Source organism: Aythya ferina, assembly GCF_964211825.1.
Source record: "Aythya ferina genome assembly, chromosome: 1".
NCBI lineage: Eukaryota > Metazoa > Chordata > Aves > Anseriformes > Anatidae > Aythya > Aythya ferina.
In genome coordinates, this window is record NC_140296.1 from 11,214,172 (window position 1) to 11,237,943 (window position 23,772).

A 23,772-nucleotide genomic window follows, 5' to 3' on the forward strand; every position below is an offset into this window, starting at 1 on the left:
ATGGGAGAGCTAAATAACAGGCAAGAGAGGCCGGTGAGTGGAAGAAAACTAAGTCTGAAAGTAAAATACAAAAATTAACCCCCCAAAATTACAATTCTGCCTGTGATAGATCAATTGGCTCTGTGAGGATTGATGCTAAAGAGTAGAAAAGGAAAAATCTAATGAAGATGAAATTACACTCATTTGTTCAGATGCAAACTAACATTGCTATCACTTTTGAAGTATTTTACTAGGTTAAAAAAACCTAGTAAACAGGTTGAAAACCATTCTAACAAGTAACAATGTAAAGCAGCCAAAGTGTCTTTAAAAATAAAAAATAAAAAGCTGTTTCTCATGCTGTTTCTCTCTCCTCTAAAGAAAGCAAAGCAGTCTGAAATACTATCTGAATATCAGATAACTTAGACAAATGTTTTCACTTACTCAATCAATACATCTGTGCTTGAAAAACGCATTCTATAAACAATCATAATTCAGATCCTCCCACTAAAGATCTGAGACATGGAAATGTACATTTGCCATTTAAGAATCACGGCTTCCTCTCTTACCCATAACGGAGAATGTCTTCCTATAAAAGTAATTCTGATTTGTAGAGAACAGTCATTAAATTTTACTATGCCTGTACTCACTCTGACTACAAAAGAGACAAAAGACCTGATGTAATAAAGTCTGTGTAGGACTCCATGAGCTGCTACACAGTATTTTGTTCTTTCTGTGTGTAACAGGGCTCAGTGCACATTGAGCAACTTCTAATCTAAATACACTACATGCATTTTTTTCTGTGCCTACCATGACTGTAGCTGCAAGTTCCACAAACATTTCCCTAAACCACAAGGAAATATCACTACAGTTTTAGAAAGCAAGTAGTGACTACTACTTGCATATTGACTACAAAGACTAGTGAATTCACGGAGTGACTTCAGCAGAAGTCATTTTCGTTATTCAAGCACTAATTCACATGACGGTGTGATGTCTGAAACTGCTTCTTTTACAGGAGTGCTTCACTCAATGTCTCATTTACATACCCCAAGCACAGCATCCACCGCCTTCAGCTGTATCCATGAAGATCACACATTTGTGTAAATATGGTTATTAGATTCTTGATATCAGGCACCCAGAAAATTGTTTAATGGATGAACGTGTTTCATTTAAGAAATGCATCAGAAGCAATAAGGAATAGTTTCCTTAGTCTCTTTAACCAAGACCACTCTTGCCTACATCCCAAACTCTATCTGTCAGTCTGCAAACTTTTTATCTAGTAGGATCAAAATAGCAGTCCTTGAGCTGATCAGCTCCTGTAATTCCTTCCTTATTCAACTCAGAGCAACATACAATACAATACACAGGGACCAATCGAGCACCAAAACTGTGTGTGATCAGGTATATGTGACTATACTGTAATCCTGTAATTTATAAAGAAAAGGCCCAAAATATGTTTCATTAGTTTATTTCTGGTATTTCATTATTACTCAGTACTCAACTTTGCAAACTACAAATTTGTAACACTTCTGTGTCTGAGTACAACTGCCTAAGTGGTGGCCTAGGGTTTTTTTCTAGAGGTGTTTCCCCCCTCTCTTTTTCCAAAAAATATAAAAATAAGAATTCCATTATATCCACTATGGCTCAACCAGTTGATGGGTCATTCAAAGTGTCAAAGATCTAATAAAGTACAACACAGCAAGAGTATGTTTTCATATTTTAGCTTTATCAGCAAACAATGAGAAAAGGACACATTTTCAGAGAACTCAGCAAATATTCATGAATAAATAGATAGCTGCCAGGACTCTTGACTTAAGATCTTCTACTCCTCATGCAAGAAAAGTGAAGTAATTATGACAAGAAAGGGGACCATCTTCTGGGCAGATTTGTTTGTCTGTCCCACTTGTTGCAGCCAAACTTCAGATTTTTGTTTCAGTTTCATCATTCTTCTCCAATTCTAGTCATTTTTACCTGTAAAACCCCTTTTATATATATATACATATATATACGTACATATATGTATAAATAAGACCCCATATCCAGAACTACACAAACCTGAGTTTCTTTGGTGGGCCAGGAAAGTATTCCTTTGGAAAAGCTTACTAACATTATTACCATGATTTTCCTTTATCTTAGTTCTCCACTCCCTCATTCCCTCCGTTCATACGCCTCATCCTTCCACTGCCCAAAACAGATTTAAAGCTGTACCAACTTGTGTTCTTTGGTGCCCTCTACGGGACAGATTTCTGCATTATAAGGTTGCCCAGATGGAAACAACCTCCCTCCCAGAGCAAAGTGCACAGGGCAATGTAAATCAAATACACTTGCAAATAGGACTTCTCTTCTGAATTGCTAATGACTTCAATTCATTCACAGGGTACATGCCATGGGTCTCTGCAGCTACTACTTTTGTAGAAGTTGTTTTCTCTATAAGTTCTGCTCCCAGCTTTCAATTCTTCAAGAAAGCAGCAGTGGGTTTTCTGAATAGGTTTCACTTTTTTTGAAATTTATAAAAGCCAAGGCAAACAAGTCTTTGCTTTTTCTTAAGGTCAAAACATATATATAATGACTAGTTGGTCATATATTTGTTCAATGGGAAAGGTTTTGATTCAAACTTTTATTACAAAGGATGCCATAAAAATTCCTGCTTCAGAAGGCCAGCAAAAGGACATCATATAGAAAATAGGATTTTCAGGTACTGAGGTAGACAGTGGGACTGTCATAACCTCCCAGTACACAAATTACAGAGTATCCAGCTTCTCTATACACAGTTTCTTCTCACTTTGACATTTTTGTAACTCAGAATACTTTTTAAACATAATACAAAAACTCACTTCACACGGAGAAAAAAAAAAAATGTGCCCACTACATATTGACTGTCCATGGGGAAACTTCTTCCTCAATAACATAAATTAAGCTATTCAAAGACACCTTTATTCTATCTTTTGGTCAGAAGTCCATATGGATGATTAATGCTTGGTAACATGCCATACCTTATTCCTCACCTGTCTCACTAATTACAGAAACATGTTTTCAGACAGAGGTCCATATTCATCATCAAAACTAAACAGAACGGCACAGATTATCTTTAGTCAGAAGGGACCCACAAGGATCATTGAGTCCAACTCCTGGGTCCCCAAAGGACCACCCAGAAATCAGACCATATGTTTGTGAGTTGTCCAAAACCTTCTTGAACACTGGCAGGTACAGTGCCATGACCCTAGGGAGCCTGTCCCAGTGCCCGACCACCCTCTGGGTGCAGAACCTTTCCCTAACTCCCAGCCTGACCCTGCCCTGTCCCAGCTCCATGCCGTTCCCTTGGGTCCTGTCGCTGTCCCCAGAGAGCAGAGCTCAGCGCCTGCCCCTCCGCTCCCCTCGTGAGGGAGCTGCAGGCCGCCATGAGGCCTCCCCTCAGCCTGCTCTGCTCTGGGCTGAGCAAACCAAGGGACCTCAGCCACTCCTTGTGCATCTCCCCCTCCAGACCCTTCACCATCTTTGTAGCCCTCCTTTGGACACTCTCTAGTGGTTTTACATCCTTTTTATTCTGTGGCACCCAAAACTGCACACAGTACTCTGGGGGCCCAAGAGACCCATCACTGATGAGTAACTGTGAGACAATTCTGAAAAATGGAAGAGGCTAAACAAGAACAGATTCAAAAGATTCCTGTGACACAAAAAGGGTAAAATAATTCTCAGAAGGTCAGGGAATAAATAAGTCAGCAGCAAGTCCTGGCAAAAAGAAATGTTCATTGACAACTGGATCCCAGACCAGTTTCAACCTTGTTTCCTATAATTTCTGTAATTAATTTTTAAGTTCAATGAACAAATGAGAAGGCAATGAAACTATAAACACTTCCTCAAGATGTGAGTTTAGATCACCTTGCACATTGCTCCTTTTTCCAAGAGCTGTATTGTGTAAACCATGGCAGAACCTATGCTGTGCATCTCTCAACTTCATGTTCTACAGGTTCTTTGGCACTTCACAAGGAAGCAAAAAAGTAAGGAAAAACAAATCTAAAACCATAACTGTTTCCATACAGTATCTTTACTCACTTGTTTGACATTTTCTGCCAAGAACACAACATAAACACTACAAAATCCCAGCTGCGTTATCACTAGGAAAAAGTCCACAATATACCTGAGGAAGAAAAAATAAACAAACGTACATTATACTTAGGATACAAATGATTAATCCATTTCTACCTAATACACAATTGAAACTCTTTTTCATACTAGTCATGATGTTAGATTCAAATATCACATTAATCTCATGAACACTGGAATGAAAGTTGCTCTTCTGTCAAAATAAGGTGATTTTATGTTTTTTGTGGGTTGGTGGTTTTTTTTTTTGGTGATGGTGGTGGTAGTGGTGTTTTTTTAAGGTAACAGTATATAGGTATGAAAGTTTCTCCAAAACAAAGGTATATCACATTTAAAGTCGCATAAAATGAAATTCAAAGACAGCAATGTGAAACAGCTATAAACAACAGACATATATACTCAATGTGCAAATAACTTCTGCTGCAATAATTTAGCACTTTAGTATAGCCATTTTCCACTGAGACCAGAGATGAAATGTCTCACACAGTTTAAGTTAAGTTCCAGCAATTCAAGACAAAAACCATTTCACAGCTAACTGGCTCTATGTGAATGTATCCAAATACACATTCAGACACTGTATCTCTTGGAAAAAAAAAATTCTGAAGTATGGTTCATATTGTTTTTGATAAATAATACACATGATGGTGACCTGAAGATGCATCATAATGAAACCCTCTCGCTAGTCCAACATTCAGCAGAGAACTGCCCCAGAGAACAATCTTGCTGTAGCACAATGCCTCAGGAAATAGAATTGCTGTTTATGGCTTATAACTCTTTGGTGCATTACAGTATTTTCATTCTACTTTCCTACAAACAAAAAATTTTCCCTCTAGTACAGCTCCAGACCATTCCTACACAGTCATCAGAAAATATCTTAAAATACTAGCTCATCTTTTTCTTATCTGAAACCAAATGATAGCCACAAACAAATGACACAAGATGCTGTATCCTTGAAAATAACAGGGCAAAAATACTCTCTTCCTCAAGAGAGGAAAAAAAAAACTTTAAAGTTAACATTGAACAACATCTCAGGTTTTCAGTTTCATCACTATGCAGTCATACTGTAAGCTCCATAAACGCTATACAGCAACAGATGGCAAAAAATACATAATAGTCTTTTTTAAAAGATGGATAAAGCACTTAAGAGCTACAACAAGCTATTAATATCTGCAGGTCATTATTGCAAAAATCTAGTAAGTATTTCTCCATGATCTGTACTTGATATTTCAACAAATCAAAAAATGCTTTGCTTCCTTTCAGAAAAAAAAAAAAAAAATCATTTATGTTTGCAGTATCAGTCTGCTTAGAGAGTGAACTCTTGTGAGATATGTTCATCTGATTCGTGTCAGTATGGAACAATGCTAGGGCCGCATGGTATGATGAATGTGACCTTCTGTCTTACATACCCTTGTATAACCACAAGTCTAAGAAAAACAGAGTGGCTAACGTACGTAATTCTTGTATCTTGCAAAGGAATGGTTTAGCAATTCATGTCAATAGAGAGCTTCAAGGGAAATGTATTTGTAGGTTTTTCCTTGAAGTCTCTGATATCTGGGGGATTTCAGAATAACTGCTAGCTATTATGACTATTGCATGGGACACCATGCCAGTCTCTAATATCTGGCCAGGAGATTAAGGAGACGGGGAGAGCTGAAGAACAACTAAAAGAAAAAGCTTGCAGGGGATGTTGCACAAGTCTCTGACATACAGCCAAGTTGGACAAAGGAGAAGGACAAGAGGGAGGAAGCCTTCAGCACAAGAGACGCCCAGAGGGACCACCGGAGACTGATGCGCATGCTCCAGTAGAAGGGTTTGGATTCCAGAAACTAATTAAAATAACCCTGTTTTTTTTAGAAGTAGTAATGAGTATGTATCAGCCTAGGAGCATAAAAATCAGCTGCTTGATGTAACTGGTGTGCGTCTTGGTGGAGCAGAGACTCCTGGTGCACCCAGCGCTGTTTGCTTACCTCTATTCCTTTAATAAATCATAAACTTTGATTATAGTCCTATTTTGAAGACTGAGCCATTTATTACACTCTGATGCAGTGAAATGTGTTTGTGGTAAAAGCTGACAAAAACTGATATTACACAATACAGACTGCACTTCTGGTTATACAACATCTCTTTCTATATTATAGAAGAGAATTCTTTTCTTCACAGCTCCTGTAGACCTGAAAATTGATGTTCCTGACCGAGACACACACTCCCCAGTCCTCCCCAGCGTCACTAGTTGACCCCAGGAAATATTTTTATGTGGTGCTACTTGTTATTTCAAGCACAGAGAATATCCTCTGAAAACTAGTAATATCTTACTAAAAAGTAAATGTCCTAACCATTCCAAGTGTAGACATAATTTTTACTAATGAACTGTAAAACTAGACTGCAGACTTACCTTCCCCAGGAAGATCTTTTCTGAAGAGCAGTCAGAGGCCCCACTTCCATGGCATAACTAACTGTATCACTATAACCCAGTGAGGATTTTTTCAACCTGAAATCAAAGAGTGAAGAAAGAATGGAGTTACTAGAAACTATCAGAGCCTACATCTCTATCCTGAAAATGCTGCTGGCCTCACAGGCTTATAAGGAATCATCTGTGACACCATTCCACAGTTGCTGAATTTTAGAGGTATAGTTTAGGCTTCTTGAGCTTCTTTCTTGGAGGAAGGGATATTCAGCACTCTACAAGCATGTAAACCACAATTGCTGCTCACTAATTCAACAGTACTAAATCAGGTCTGGTTTTGGTTTTGTTTTTAATAATAGTTTTTCCAGCTACAGGGACACTAACAGCTTCATGTTACTGTTCAGTTCAGAAACTTTACTGCACTTTTAAAGAACTTTTATTGCACTTTATTGTACATCTTACTTGAAAGACTATCTAGCATTAATCTGCTCACTATTATCATCTTACCACATTCCTTAGCACCATAATTTTTAAGAATCGAGTTGTCACAATCCAAAGAGACAATCACAAAAGACATTAACAACAATTCTTGGTTGTTTCTGTAGCCCTATAAAGTACTTACAAACTGGCAATTTATAAACTGAATGCTTTTCAAAGCTATGAAGATTCAGAAGCTATGAAGATATAAAAGTACTTAAGGACCAAAGATAAACAACCAAAACTGCAGTGAGAAAGACCTGATTATTTCTCAGTTACAACAGGGAATGGGATATTGGACAACACAAGTTAAACTAACTTATTTTTTTTGTAGGACCAGAGAAGAAATATTTTTTCATTGTATTAACATACTGTTACTCAAAGCACAGCTATCATTTCTAGCTGCACCATAAGAACATGTATTCCTTCTTTGAAGTACAAGATTCTGACCTGAAGCAACTGCTACAGCATTGTGTCATTCTGAAGGCCAAAACTCAGAAAAAAAATCTCAGCAACAAAATGAGTAGTTCCACATTTACCTCTGACATAGACAGTGGCTGCAACGTACCAAGATGTGCATACAATGGACAGATATAATTCCTATGAACACAAGGCTGATTGGTCCAATCTGGTGTGGAGAAAAAAGGGAGAACAAAGCAACTGAAGTCATATAAACATTTTTTTTTTCATGAAAACTTGCTGGGGAAAAATCTTTACATGCAAAAATTTCATATTTTAGCGTATACATAAATTATAGGAATTAAAATTTTATGAAACTTTTTCTTCCCCTGGGAGGAAGATTTGCTGCAGATTTCTGCTGCATTCCTTACTTCTAATTGATTGCTCAACTGAAGGTTTCTCAAGGGTGATGGAGCAGTAAATAGCAAGTGGGCATGAAATAATTTCACTCTCAGAACATTTTCGTTATGATATTTGCCAAAAAATTGTCATGACAGAAGACCGCACATTTCTAAGCAATGGTTTGGATCCCTTTGTTGTCATCAACACTGTCATTTTAAAGGCTTCTTTCCATTACATTAGAATACTTGAAAATGTTCAGTATAGTAAAAAAAACATATAAAAATAAAAAAATAAATAATCATTACCCTATTTTTACAAGTTAACAGATAATCTTCGAATTAAATCATTTGTTTTAGAATAGAAGTTAAACCAAAAGTTTTTCACAGAAAGTACTTGCTTTTTACATTGTCACTTTCATCCTTAAACTAAACATCTTGTAATAAAGAATCAAATTTATTTAGTCTTAAATTTAAAAGTTCAGTTAATGAAATTTACATTGCCTTAGGAAATGCTTTGTTTATTACTTAAATACTTAAAATATATAAATAAATATAAATAAACTTTATAAACATTATTTGTTTATTAGACTGTTCTATACCCTGTTCCCCCAGAAACAAAAGACTGATTTAAGAAGATGACAGTGCATCCTACGACATGATCCAGCTATAGTGAAGTCTGGACAAAGATAAAATAAACCCACAAAAGAATCCCATGAGCCATCATAGGAGTCTGAATGAATCAAAATCTTTCTGTTTTCAGAAAAAAAAAAAAAATGTTTTTCACAGAAAAACGTTCTGGCTAAGCAAAAATACAAAACATGCTATAAAGTCTTCAGAATGACACAGTTAAAAAAAAAAAAAAATGTTTGGTTGTTTTTTTTAATTTGTCTCAACCTTCAGCAATAACTTCACCAGACTGAAAAGAAAAAATTGAACACAATTCAAGGTAGGTAGGTACAACCAGCAGGTATCAAGATTTTAGTTTTTCAGGTTCAGTCACGTATCTATATATCTTTCCAGGTAACTTTTCTAAACTAAGAAAAATAATTGCATTCTTACCACAATGCCAGCATTTTTTATTGCAAGTGGAAGACCAAGAAGCCCAGTTCCAATGTTTCCTTTGAGGAGGTGGGTAAGTGTTTGTATAAACCTGACAATAAAAACAGGAAAAGTCCCATTAAAAGCACACCCTCTATAATTCACTAACACACAGGAACAATTTGTGAGCAGTAACAACTTTGAAGTGGTCCCGCACATTTACAGGACGTTCTTATTAACCTCTAGATATGATTTCCATCAGATGGAACATACAGGTCTGATTGATCTTCATCTTCTTTTCCCTGCTTGTGAAAGGCTACTTTCTGTGCAATGTTATTGTCTTTTGGCCTCAGAAAATGTCAAAGATTCATCAATGCTATTTTAGAATCAATAACATTCAAAACAATTACCAATTACAAAACACAATGCTGACAGCTAAAGCTTTACCCCCCCTAAAAAAAAATAAAAAAAACTCTTTCAAGTACAACTGTAACAATCTATTTCCAAAGTCTTTTTAAGTTCCTTTATTAAAAAATAAAAAATCAATCAAACCCCTTTGTAAACAATGCCTGGATTCTGACTGATCCAACCACTTTAAAAATGGTCACCTTGGAATATTTTACAGCCAGTATACTGTTAGCTTCCAAAAACCAAAGAACCTACTCAAAATGTGCTGCTTTTTGGTAGAAGTATGCAAAGCCCTAAAATAGAACTACACAAAGCCCTATGACCATGGTTGCATGTAACCCCCTAAGAGTTCAGTAAACTACTCATGAAAAACAAGTTGGAGGCGAGGAATTTTAACAAGCTCATACTTAAGAGTAATACATACGTAATGCCTTCTTCATTTTCAAGTTGGTAATGCTTCTCAACTGGCAGGATATCATTTTCATGCTCCTCATCTGAGACGCCTTCTGAATTCTGTTCATCAATCAAAGGCTTCATTACTTCCAAATCTATACAATAGAGTTAACACAACTTAGTGTTAGAAACAAACGTACAGTTTAGAAGTAAAAGGTGATTTTGAATTAATTTGCCATTTCATGAGATTTATTTGTGTTACTAAGTAGAAAGCTGATTTAAACACACAGATAGTTACAGCAGAAGCCTGCACAAGAAATTCTGCCTCGCTTTCCGGGGGCACACATTCGCATTATTCAAACCAGACTCGTTTATGGTCAAACCCTAAAGCTTTTCATTAAGGAAAACAACTTAGGAAAAACACAACTAAGGAAAAAAAAGATCAAAATGTTGATGGTTTAGACCATTTTGCAAGCTAATACAATGTCAAACGGAAAAGTCATTCAGTGTTAGGAAAGGATTAGATTCATCTTAGATGCCATTAGCTGTTTCAATGCTGAGCACTTGTCTATTACCAGTGGAGAGCAAGGGCACCCCCCAGAGCCATCCCATCCTAAAACTGAGAGCTACAACAGAAGATGTCTCCCATTACTGGTGAGAAAACCAAGACAACTGATTTATGCTACATGCTTGAGCTGCAATTTCATGAACTTTTTAAAGTCGCATAAACTGCCTCTGCCATCAACAAATGCAGCCTTGCTATCCAGCTAAATAAGAGAGCTAAGCAACAGCCAGCAGTGAACAAAACCGGCTTTCAGGCAAAGCTAGCAGCTTTTGCAGTTTAATGTTGATTAAATTATAAGAATTTTTAAATGACTACAGTTGAGGAAAACAAATCCTGCCAAAACCAAAAAGATTACCTGCCTTCTGCAGTAGCCATTCATAAAATCAATTGAAAAATCTCAACCTCTGTGGTCTTCACACACACAAGAAAATCCTATTTTTACATGATTTTATGCTGCCTTTCTAACTTTTTCTACCTATTTTTAAAAATTACTGAGAATTTCTAAGAAGGCAACAGCACATCTTACTGATTTATCACATTAATTATCACAGAACTCTGAAAACATTAAATAAGCATTAATTGTATTAAAACATGCTTCACTGAAGAAATAAAAAAAAAAACAGTTTGAGTGAACTTTAAATACCTTAGTCATGCTAAGCTTATCCATTTCATAAGAAAAATAGGGATGCTCACTTCCCAGGTGTGAAATTTGTAACACCAGTGAGACTGCAGAAGCGTTTAAAAGACAGAAGCAGACACTGCTTATTTGCAGACTTTTCATGTTCAATCTAATAAAATTACTACTTATTGTGGAAACAATATACGTGCACAAAACCTGATCAGAAATACAGGACACACTGAAACCTTAACGATGTCTAATGCAGCAGCAGGACACTGAATAGCCATAAGCAATAGGAACTTCAAAACAACCACAAAATAAGCATTTTATATGCTATAAAACAGAAGAAGGCTTATCCAGAAGACAGATAAAACTATTCTAAGACAGGAACAAATCATCTGAATTAAGTTTTGATAAAGCTGAAAGCCTTTGACAGAAGCAAGAGGTGCCCAGTGGAATACAACATCAAAGGTCAGAGACCCAACCAGAAAGTCCAGCGTAAGTCAAGTTTACTCCCAGCAATATTCCAATTACACAAATTGAGATAGATTAAATGTTTTGACGTGGAACAGAATGAACTAAAAGTGTGCAAAGTCTGTGATCACATGAGGTTCAACAACCTATAGAAGAAATCAGCATTAATTAATTTTACTTTTCCATTTCGTAGCAGTGTTTGCAAAGTTAAGCAACAGTGACAGCTTGTGCAACAGGTAAGGTTCCTATCTGGGAGTACGATGGACCTAACAGTGTTGAGATAGAATTGCTTTCATTTTCTTCTTTAAATCAAGCACCCCAGAAATACACGGAAGACGTCTTAAACTCACAAGCCAGATCATGAGAACATTTCGCTACCTTGCTTCTTAAAAGAGATGTAACTAAGAATTGGTTGGATAAAACCAAAAAATGATAAAAGTGTTTGTAAAGCCTTTTTTTCACTTTCTTTCTAGCAGCTCCAGATGGCATCAAACTCTATCATCACCCCTGGGATCTCCTCCAAGAATTTCTTGCTTTTGATCATCTCTTTGGTCCAGCTGCATACCTGCTTTCATCAAGAAGCCTGTGCTGCAACGCTGTCGTCTCGCCACGTCTCTTTTGCCTCTCCCCCTCCACTGCCTGCCCGTTTTTGGGGGTAGCCTCCCTGGGGACTGCTCCTCCAAGCACTGCAGCAAGGGAGGAGGCAAACAGCAGCCTCCCAGCGCTGCCTGCTACACCACTTCCAAGGATGTAGCCTAACAGCCTGTGGTGTGCTCCTATACAATACAATTAAAGCAGGTGCCTGGAGGAAATCTAGCAAAACTACTGATGGGGAACACTGCTGCTATTGACTTCTGGTGATACCTGGAGTTTGGTAGCTTCGGTGCAGGTTCCACGTTTCCTAGGAGGACGTGGCAATGCTGAGGATGTGATTCCACAACCTGCGGTGTGGAAAAATGGAGACTGTACACGTATTCACGTGCACATGGCTGACTGCACAGGAAAAAATACAAAAAGCACCAGTCTCATCCTGCTTCCCTCTCTGGCTGACCGGGACAAAGGTCCACAGGTGGGAAATACGTGAGTATTCAACAGGGAGCCCTCCAGAATTGGAGGCTTCCATTAATGCTTTTTTTCTCAGGAACAATGCTGCCACAACCACCCTTCTTGAGGAAACACTTCTAGTTGATAGAAAGCTCACCCGACTTGTAATTAATTAACAGTATTTTTGTACTTTCAGAAGCCCACTCCTTCACAGTAATCCTGAAAGAAACACCTCTGGCAACCAAAAGCTCATTTACATCCTCTGTGCCTGCCAAACGGTGATAAAGGGATCCCCCACGAGTAAGGCAGGAGAGCACAAAGCAATGTTTTAATCTTGGTGTTGAGACAACACAAAACTCTCGGATATCCCCTTGCAGCTAGGACCACTTCAATCTGCATGAATTATAGTTGTATTTTTAACCTTTGGTCACATCCTGTATTGTATGCCAATGAAAATATAAATACATTTCTTATGCTCAGGTATTGTCAAGCATCTTTCATGCCCTTGGTGTAAGCAGCTCTGCCTCTTTACCTTCCAGATGCCAGCATGACTTTTAGGACCGACAGCACAGGTGAATGTCAGTAACTGCTCAGTCAGGGGAAGAAAGTGAATTTCTCTTCTTCCATTCCAGTCCGACACTGAAACTTGAGAGATGAACGCACAGAGTTCACCACGTAACTTTCTCTGGGACCTGATCCCTCCCAGATGACTGCAAATTTTATAAACATCCCATTTCACTTTTCTCCCAACTTTCTTATTTTTTTTTCCTGGTTGCAAACACTTATTAAGAACAGATTTAGACATACTCCAGTGTTCCCCTCATTTTTTAAATGAGTATGTTTCTAAAACAAGCTTTTCCCTTGAAAATTCATTTGTCCCTGCCTAAAGCAATCTCAGAGTCGATGTTATCGCTATCAAAGCCCTGATAATTGCTTAACTGACTGCTAACTGCGGGCCAGCAACCGCTCCACAGAAACACAAAGAAAAAAGCCTTTGCCTTAAAGAGTTTAGAATCTAATTAATTCCAGTCTAGCTAGGATTTTTTCTTAACCATCATTAACTGCGTGTGTGATGCAGTTATCCTTACTGAAGGATGCTCCAAAAATAAAGAAAAAAAAATCCTTGAGTGTTTTTTACATTTTATTTCATCATCTATGTTAAAAAAAAAAAAAAAAAAAAAAAAAAAAGTCATGGTTATTTCAGTACGTTCCACAAAAACATAGGAAATACCACACAAAATAAGCCCAGGGCAAGATACACATATTTGCAACAACTGGTAATCTAATTCATACCAGAAACATCTTAAAACATTTTTAAAGTACTGCAGAGTAAGATTTCAGTATCAAAATCTTTATCAACAAGCAACACAAGCACTCCAGATAAATCCTCAGTGCCTTGGGCCCTGCCACATCGCCTCCCCAGGAGGTATTAGATGGTTAAGGCCCCCATGATGACCAGGACCTATGAGCAGAAGGCTTCTTCCAGCTGTTTAAAGGCAGCTTCACCTGCATCTTCTTCCTCACCTGGTGCTTTGTAGCAGTCACCGACCCTTCTGTTCCCCTGGTCAACCTCTTGAGCCCTAAGCTCCTGTGTCCCAGCCACTCTTCCTATTCCCCAGGTTTGCTCACAAACCCATTTGTCCCATGCCACAGTTGACTGATATTGACAAAAAGCAAAGCTTTTTAGATGTAAGAATTAACAGAATAGAAGGAAGATATATGCAGGTCATACAAAATATACCTTCTCCTTTTATTTAAATTCACTGTATTTGTCATGGAAGCCCCAGAAGAACAGGATGTCAGATATTCTGGAGAGCCAGCACCTCCATTTTGCAGATTAATCCATCTTTTCTTTGTCTGACTTACCTCACCTCCATTCAGGACTGGTCCTATGGCAGTAACGAGAAGGTAAGCATTCTGAAAGAGGCAGGGAGAAAGCTCACACTGTGAAGTTCACACCAATGACCCACTCCAAAACATCAGCCTCTCCCAGCTGAGGATCCTGTTCCTGCCTCTCCATCCTTCACACCATTCACATTGCCCTCACGTATTTCCATGTTTAAGTCTGTTCATGCACCGCCACCCCCAATACAGTAGTTCTTAGGGGAAAAAAAATCCTTTGCCATTTGGAAGGTTGGAAACCATTGTGCTTTCCAGGATGCACAGTTGTAGCCATAGGGGACTCCCTCCTGGAGGGAACGGAGGCTCCCACCTGCAGGTCTGGCCTCTTTACAGAGAAGTTTGCTGCCTCCCTGGGGCTCGGATCAGGGACGTTACCAGGAACCTTGTGAGCATTAAACATCCTTTGGAGTATTACCCATTTCTCCTCCTTTTTCATATCGGTACCAGGGATGTAGCTACAGGAAGCCTGAGGCCTATCAAGAAATTTTGGAGCCCTGGGAAGATGACTAAAGGGTTCAGAAGAGCGTTTTCCTCAACCCTTCCAGCAATGGGGAAATAAACAGGTGAGCCCAGGTCGTCAATGCCTGGCTCCAAGACTGGTGTCTCCACCAGAATTTGGGGTTTCATAATCATGGATGAGTCTTCAAGACTTCAAGGTCTGCTGGGGCCTGAGAGGACCCACCTGTCTCAGTAGGGAAAAGTTTCTTGGCTCATAACCTGGCAAGACTGATTGAGAGAGCTTGAAACTAGGATAGATGGGGAAGGGGACACCATCGGGAACACCGAGGTTAAGCCAAGGGCTGGTGCAGCACTGCCTGAGGGTGGCAAGGCTAATGGGAGCATTTATGATGCTCCAGGGAGGGCTGAGGGTTCAGGAGCACACCCAAAATACTCGTATACCAACACATGCAGTATGAGGAACAAATGGGAAGCTTTGGTCATTTCCCAGAGCTACGATACCATTGCTATCAGTGGGACTTGGTGGGATGAGTCCTGGAGTGCTAGGAGGGACAGGCAGGGCAGGCGAGGTGGAGGCGTCGTGCTGTCCAAAAAGGAGAGATGTGGCTGTACAGCCCTTGTCTTCGGGATGGCGCAGCAGAGAGCCTCTGGGGCTGAATTCTTGCTATGGATTATTTCCTTATTGTGCTATTTCTTAATCTTTTAATGAAAAGATTTTCCATATTATCGATCTTCAAGCATAGACAACTTTTACAACATGTTCTTTTTCTCTTGCAAGCATTCTCTTGTGGATCCATTAAATTATCTCCAAGTCAAAATAACACAAATACTTCAGATTTGATTCACAGGATCATACAATATCCCAACTTGAAAGAGATCCACAAGAATCATTGAGTCCAACTCCTGGCTCCACACAGCACCACCCAAAAAAAAAAATCAGACCCCATGGCTGAGAGCATTGTCCAAATGCTTCTTGAACTCTGTCAGGCTCAGTGCCTGTCCCAGTGCCCGACCACCCTCTGGGTGCAGAACCTTTCCCTAACCCCCAGCCTGACCCTCCCCTGCCTCAGTTCCATGCCAGTCCCTAGATTGTTTTCACCTTTGTACACTTGCCTCCAAGCCCCTGTATTTCTCCTCAGCTTCAGAAGCACTATTTTTCTGAACAATTTTCTTTTCCTGAATTTGTACTGTATTTGTACTGTACAGCCCCCAGATTTTAACTAGCTAGGGAAAGAACGTGACCATCCTTTCAGGGAAAACATGGTGTGTAAACATGTGTAAATACAGTTATCACAGTGACTTATCATGGTGACTTCACTATTTATTTCCAAATCCTAGGGAGGTATAAACAACATCTTTTTTTAGAACCTGTTCTCCCACATTATTGTGCTATTTTATTCACGTCATTTACGCAACAGAACACCCCAATTTCATAGTCTGTCGCATTCTCAACCGAAGGCTGTGAACTATTGCTGATAACAGAAAAGAAATGCATCATAAAAAAAAATATTTACCTTGAAAAACACATTAAAGTTTTATTGGGAAAGTGTCTGGATGTACAGTGCAAAGAGTTTCACATAAAACTTGAGTCCCAATAGCGCAGAACCTGGTTTGCAAGGAGCAGTTGCTCTTCTACAGTCACAAGATGACAAAAAAAAAAAAGTCCTTTTCTGCACACGTAGCACATCCTGCTACATAATACATCACCTACATTCTGCCTCCAGTGCTCCTCATGCTAACCTGTCCACCGTCACCAGCCTAGAAGATGATATGAAGGAAGACTTGAATGTCAATAAAAGCTAATAGAATGATGGGATGATAAATATTTTGTTAAACGTGCTTCTTCCAAACACATCCCACCACCAGAAGCCGGCCAACATTCACGTTCCAAGCTGATAAGTGTCAAAGCAGTATTCTTACGGAGGTTTTCTTTATCTGAAGAATATAGCACCAGCTGTTCTAGAGAAAGGAAGAGATTTCACCTTGAACGTTGAAAATCAGTTTAGTTGACCACAGAAAGGAGATGATAATCTCCCAAATATCCCACTAAAAAAATGTAAAGCTTTATTAAATTCAAACAAACATCTGTACATGTTTCTTTCCTGCAGATAATATCTGCTGATAGATTTCATACTATTTGTGTTCTGCAACTAATTTGGATATTAGTTTACCACACTGCAGTACTAAACAAAACTTCTTAAATGCAGATTAAACTGGTAATCCTAAAAAGAAGTTCATTTAATGCATCTCAAAAATAAAACTAAGCTTTTCAAAGTTCCACGGCCACTGCCATCAGCTGGTGGCTGGTCACAAGAAGATTGCACACAACTGGAGCACAGTAGGAGGCTTTAACTAATTACCATCTATGACTGGCTTTCCTTTACCAGAGGCAAGATATTTTAACCCAATTATCCAGACATTTATTAGCCTGAGCACATGCCTGGAAACAGAGAATCTTTTCTTAAAAAGAAGTTAAAAGCAACAAATTTGACATTGGCAATGTAGACAACCAAGAAAAATGTTACTATCGTTAAATGGCCCTCCCCACACAAGACAGAGCTGTGTCCTTTATGCATATAGCTCATAGGAAGTCTTGAGAAATTGTGTACAGCTACAGAAATCTCTCACATATATCTACATGTGAGAGGAAAAGAACAGTAAAAATCCAGAATATAAAGTTTAGCCTCTGAAAATATAATCTAGAGTAGAAGAATCAGATTTTAGAGAGAGCACCAACTAAAACACCATCTGTAAAACTCAACAGAAGAATTAGCACTTTCAAATCTACATCTTTGTGCACATTTAGTTATGTACATTTTTTGTCTTGTGGGACCCATTCATAACCATGATAACAGTACGCTGAAGTGTCTTCAAACATCCCTTAACATACTACTGGGCAGCAGATACTGAGGGAACTGCAGAAGATCAAGTCAATTATTCATCCACGTTCTCATAAATAGCTGAATTGAGAACTCACAACATCTGTTTCTGATCTGTACACCCAGGCTGACAGTTCATGTCCTATTCTAATATAATAACCCCTTTGAGGATAAATTCCACTGGAGGAGATTTAAAACCCAGGTAACAGCAATAGACACCAACTCACATTGTGGTGACGACACCTACTACAGGTTTCCCGCAAATATTATGTTACATAAAGCACGCCAAAAATATTTGGCCGCTGTTCTATACAATATAAATGTTCCTGAATTACCTCTTCTCCCCCATCATTAGTCCTTTATCCCATGACTAGCATATACCCTGGACCTAAGTAAGTGAACCAGTTAACAGTAACAGTGGTGGGACATTATATAAATTTGGAATCATGCAACTTCTGAGCATGGGTTTCATTTGCTTAGATTTCAACTGTTGGGATACTGCAGCTGTGTCCCAGCTGCACAATCTGTACTCCCACTCACATCCAGAGTTGCATAACATCCAGATTTAATGAATTCAACCTTGTGGTCCAGAGCATGCCAGCTAAGAAAGCTTAAGGCTTCTCTGCCCCATAAAGGAGGTACGTACCCACAAAGGAGAAGAGCAAGTGCTTTGCATCCTTGGATCTAGCCCGAAACTTTCTGTTATGAGAAGTCCACAGCCAGAAAATCAGCATGGAATACACACATTCACTTAGGTTTCTTCCTAGAAAGGTCCAGTACGCATAAATAGGCTATTACACTCCACAAGAGCAGCACAAGCATGCCATACCTGAATCGGAGGTGAAGCTGGCTGTTGTCTCACAAAGCACACACCTTAGGTCCATGCTCCACCAAGCTGTCCCAAACGTATACAAACAGCACTATTAAAGATCCAGTCGAGTTATGGTATTCACTGAAAATTTTGCCCAGATAAGTTGTGGACCATCCCTGGAGGTGTTCAAGGCCAGGCTGGATGGGGTTTTGAGCAACCTGGTCTGGTGGGAGGTGTCCCTGCCCATGGCAGTGGAAATAAATGATTTTTAATGTCCTCTCCAACCCAAACCATTCTATGATTTCATGATGTGCATCATCTTTTGTGATTCACCACAACTCAGAATGAGGCAATTCACATGCATGCATACTTTTGTTTTTACTTAGCCAAAGCACGAAGCAATTTTCAACCCCATCTCTCCTTCACCCCATACAAATCTATTTTCTCCTTGTGCTACCACAAAATTCTTTTCAGACAAAATCATCCATCCAGATTGTCCTTACCGGTTATTTGAATATCTGTTATTGTTTCTGCTTTCTTCTGCAAACACCCACCTAAGAAGGATGCTAAAAAACCTCTACGAGTACCACTACTATCAGCGAGGCAACAAAATGCATATCAACTTCTCCACAAATTAGCACTGCAACATTACACTGACTCCTTAACACGCTGGAGAAATCACTGATCCATTACAAATACGTGTCACACTACAATCACACAACACTCAAGGACGTCTTGTGGAAGTTCAGTCATGAGTCAATCCCTAGTTATATAGTTGGAGATTAAGCTATAATGTTTAAGTTGTTCTGACCAATATTTCCAGTTTCCTATCTTCAAGTATATTTTCCTGCCCCCTAGAATTTGACAGCACCTTGCCAACCTTTTTATGGACATATTGACAAAGAAATTGTTGAACTGTAACTAAACGTACTTACTTCTAAAGCTGGCCATAGCATACTCAAGTAACCCCTTGGTTGGAAAGCTCTGCAAGCAAATTAATTTTCACTGAGAACTTCGTTTTTTCTGTACTGCTCAAGCAATTAGCACTTCAAAAGTTATCTGAACCTATTATCACAAGGGAAAAAACTAGGTTCGGTCATTTTGGGCTGAAATGAAAGGATGAAGCAGTTTGCCACCACTGCCTCACAAGTTAAAGACACAGGAAATACTAAAACCAGTCAAATACAATCCGCCATTGTTCCTTCCGAGAAGGTCACCTCCTAGGCAAATTCCTGTCTAAAACCTGGTTTCCAAATCCAGTTTAGCAATTTGTTTTCTTTTTTTTCCCTTGAGGGCTTTTGAAGTCAGTATGATTTTACGAAGAACTGGATTTGACATATAAGTATAAAGTGCTTGGGGGACAGGATACAGCTTATCATCACTTACACCAGCTGGTTTTGTTTCGTTTAAGGGAGAAGGAAGACAGATCTTGCTGGAGCAGCACTTTGAATGTGCAAAAGGTTTTGCTACAGCATTAATCAAAGGGGGGCTGGTAGATAATTCAGTTAGTCACAGCTTCTACACGAGAACATGCTAACACGGCCAGAAACACGACAGAAGATTCAGTCCCATGAAAGGTTTATTACCTCTCTAAGAGGGATACAGACCCAATTTAATTTGCTGTTGCCTTGACTGCTGCACAGAAGTGAAAATCAGAGCCACTTAAGCCTTATACTAGCTCCAACAGGGCTTTATGCTGGTATTTTCTCGTAGCATAGAGTGCCATACTCGTAACTTACACGCGTGCCTAGAGGTGCTGTCACCTAACCAAACCTGCAGGCTTCTACAGGGTAAGATTCATGACCAAGTCTCTGAGCAGCTGATGCCCTGCAGTGAGCTCCCCTGGTCTGTAACACAGAAGACAGATCAACATCAGGGAACAGCCACCATCGTGAAAAGATGAGGCACTTGGCTTGCTCAGCAACTCCATTCAGTTTATAGATGGTAAATTCATCATCTAAAAGCTGTGGAAGAGCTCTTCAATTTTCAGCAGTCTGAACCAAGGCTCTCAAGATTTAGTTACAAACATCCATTATTTCCAGAAACTGCAGCTGGTTCAGTAAGCAACTCACAATATAACCCTCAGTTAATCCTTTAACCACAAATACTTTCCTCTACTCCCCAAACTTCAACCTACATGTATGAAGGACCTTCGCAACACTTCTTGCAGAAGCCAAGCTGTAAAGTACTCCCCAAACACTGGACTCCCATGGGATGTAGCCAGTTACTCAGTCATGTGCTCCCACAGCAGACACAGAAACTCCTGATCAACATGAAGTGACGGTGAACAGCAATGCCAGGGGCATGACTGCCTGGATTGGAAGTATTTTGGGTCTATTTCTAGCTCAAGGGGCAGCTAACAGATAATCCCATTCAACCACACAAATCATCTCCCTCTTATTTTCAAAAAAAAAAGAAAAGGCATTTTCCAGAATGAAAATTAAAAAGGAAATCTCATCTGTGTTAAAATAAACTTTTTTTTTTTTTTTAATTGCAATAAAGTACCACTAGATACATTTTCCAGAAGAATAACATTTCACATTACCGTTCCTTGGCTTTGTTTGTTTGCCATGAACTCTAAAGCTATTGCAATGTTTTATTACGGCAGACTGCAATGTAATAAAGTCAATTTATCCAACTTTATGATAGCATTTGTTTGTGACTAAAAGTTATCAACGTCAATAAATGTTGAGAAGTCAATAATGTCACTCAGTAGGCAGGAAGAACTGTCTGCTTTTGCATCATAACCCCCAAAATCCAGAAGACTAGAAAAAGACACGAATTATAAAGCCAAAGGCCTTCATAGCTTATTATGCTCTCTCCTCTCTTAGAGAAACACATCTACAATGGATCATTTATTTGGAAAAAGCCTAGTCTTAAATAATCCACTGTCCTGCCCAGACCAAACTACACATTTCTACATGATTAACACACTGCCAATTGATAACTGGCAGTCTGATGGAGTGCGTTCACTGATAGTTTATCAGCAGGAACTTAAATTCTATTAAGCCCTCAATAAGACAGAACCATGTAAAAAGCTTCTGAATTCTTATCAGGTGTTTATCTCCATTTTTTAAACAGGTACTCCTGTAAAATAAAAATAATCTGGTTCTGGGTATTCCACGACCTCCGGTGGGTCTGTGAACCTGAGCAGCTGGCAGGGAAGCTAAAATTTCCTCCTTTCGCTTTAGTCCCTAGGCAGCAATCCCTCGCTGCAAGACGGATCAGCCTGAGGGTACATAAAATCTGGTCAGTCTCCAGGCACTCTACGGATTACTGTGAAACACTTGAGGTGAGACCTCCAGCATGCCCACTCCAGCCGAAATTCAGCAATACCAGGCACTAAACCAGCTCCATCTATGAATATAGAAGTAAAAAGGTGAAGGTACAGGTACCCACACACACTGAGAGTGGGTCTGGGGAGCAACCTGCAAGGCATACAGCTAAAATACCCACACACGGACACGCGAGACACAAGAATTTTTCATGAAAAAATTAAAGCAGTGAACGGAAAGGGTTCCCATAAACTTTTAGCCGAGATCATAACCTCTCAAAGAACTCCAAAACCAGCTGGGGGAGGCTGGGGGGGAGTCGGGCTTTGAGGGGGAAGCCGGCTTTGGAGGGGAGACTTTGGGGGGGGGGGGAGGCTTTGGGGAGGGGTTTTTTAGGGGATAGGAAGCTCTGGGGTCTTCCCACCCCTCCAGTGGCTCCCAACCCCTTCGCCTGCTCCCCTAACACCCCCACAAGCTCCTTCCCACCGGCTCAGCCCGGCTGCTGGCTGCGGGAACCGAGCCCCAAAGTCGCCCGAGCCCCCAAAGCCCCCACAGCCCCCACAGCCCCGCTCCGCTCCCCTCAGCCCCTTCCCGCCCCCGCCGCGGGTGGGATGGTTCGACCCGCCCGCCCCGCCGCGCCGAGCGCAGCCCCCCGCGGGCCGAACCATTCCGCCCCCGGGGGGAGCGGGGAGGAAAGCGGCCGGCGGCTCCTCGCAGCCCTCCCCGCTCCGTCCCGCCGCCCGCTGCCGCCCCGCTGCTCCGAGGCCGGTCCCAGCGGCGGGCGGCGCGGCGCGGCTCACCCAGCTCCTCCTTGCCGGCGGCTTCCATCTCGGTGCCGGTTCTCCTCTCCTTCCGCCACGGTGGAGCCGGCCGGCGCCCACAGCCGCTGCGCATGCGCCCGGTTGGCGGGGGCGAGCCGCGGAGAGCCGGCGGAAGGGCGAGAGCTGAGGGGGGGAGAGTGGGGATGGCGCCTCCTCAGCCTTCGGCTTGTGGCTGTGGCTAAACACAGCGCCAGGGCTGCCACAGAGTGCCCTGCTAAGCACCTGCACTTGTCACTGTGCCCCAACACGACATCAGTCACACAGTCACAGAATGGCCGGGGTTGGAAGGGACCTCTGGAGATCACCCAGTCCAACCCCTGCCGAGCAGGATCACCTATAGCACGTTGTGCAGGATGGCAGCCAGGCGGGTTTGGGATATCTCCAGAGATGGAGACCCCACAGCCTCTCTGGGCAGCCTGTCCCAGCGCTCTGTCACCTCACAGTACAGAAGTGCCCCCTCATATTCAGCCAGAACCTCCTGGGCTTCAGGTTGTGCCTGTTGCTTCTCATCCTGTCACTGGGCACAGCTGAAAAGAGACTGACCCTATCCTCTCAACACCCTTCCCCCAGATATTTATACACATTGATGAGGTCCTACCACCGAGTGCCCTGCTAAGCACCCGCCCCGTGCTTGTCGTCTCTGTTCCCCCCCCCCCCCCCCCCCCCCCCCCCCCCCCCCCCAGCACACCAGTCCTGCCCTGAGTGCTAAGCTCCTGCCCTTTAAAATACCCAAGTTTCTTCAATCTGCACAAGCGGGGCTTGTCCCTGTGTGGGCTGGGCTGCAGGTCAGCTGCAGCAGGGGTCAGTGCTGCTGTAGTCCTCCTTATGGCCCTCACAGCTGGCCCAGCCTTTCCCTCAGCCTCCCTGGCCTCTCAGTCCCCACACTCCTGTCTCCACCTTGTAATCAGCCCTCAGGGCGGCACAACCTGAGGTGAAGCTCGCCCCTTGTGTACACAATGCCTTGTACACTTAAAAGCACTGCTTTCCCTTCCAATGCTTCAAAATTAACTTGCATCCATTTTAATCTCCTTCATAGTCTTTAAGGAGTTAGCTGTTCTTAGGCCAGCACAGGCTGCCTGATTGTTCTTGTGTCTGCCCCAGTCCCAGGTCTGGTGGCCCCATGAAGTCCTGCTGGCACAGAATCATAAAATCACTAGGGTTGGAAAAGACCTCCAAGATCATCAGGTCCAACCATTCCCCCACCACCAGTGTCACCCACTGAACCATGTCCCTAAGCACCACATCCAGCCTTTCCTTGAACACCCCAGGGATGGTGACATCTGCCACTCTCTGTGAGGCGGGGGAGCCCAGTTTCAGACAAGGCACTGT

General features: G+C 41.1%; 1 protein-coding gene and 1 long non-coding RNA gene across 6 annotated transcripts in view; both read right to left on the minus strand.

Annotated features, from left to right (window-relative positions):
- The window catches only part of SLC36A4 (solute carrier family 36 member 4), an 82,763-nt gene extending 59,561 nt beyond the window's left edge, over positions 1–23,202 (minus strand). Inside the window, exons 1-7 of one of the 5 annotated variants that reach the window (XM_084507246.1) lie at positions 14,166–15,567; positions 12,832–12,944; positions 9,629–9,752; positions 8,818–8,908; positions 7,498–7,586; positions 6,470–6,565; positions 4,030–4,114 (exon numbers count right to left, since the gene is read on the minus strand). In XM_084507246.1, the coding sequence (XP_084363372.1) occupies positions 4,030–4,114; positions 6,470–6,565; positions 7,498–7,586; positions 8,818–8,908; positions 9,629–9,741 (474 nt within the window). In that variant the 5' untranslated portion in view covers positions 9,742–9,752; positions 12,832–12,944; positions 14,166–15,567. Of the gene's footprint in view, positions 1–4,029; positions 4,115–6,469; positions 6,566–7,497; positions 7,587–8,817; positions 8,909–9,628; positions 9,753–10,172; positions 10,293–12,831; positions 12,945–14,165; positions 15,568–22,422; positions 22,919–23,172 lie in introns of those variants that run through there. The other 4 variants (XM_084507247.1, XM_084507244.1, XM_084507245.1 and 1 more) reach the window with 4 other exon arrangements.
- Positions 16,486–20,083, minus strand: LOC311430548. Its single transcript, XR_014688867.1, has 2 exons — positions 18,369–20,083; positions 16,486–16,619 (listed from the first exon to the last, which is right to left on the minus strand). It is a non-coding gene; the product is annotated as an uncharacterized lncRNA (long non-coding RNA).
- Positions 23,203–23,772: the final 570 nt, after the last annotated feature.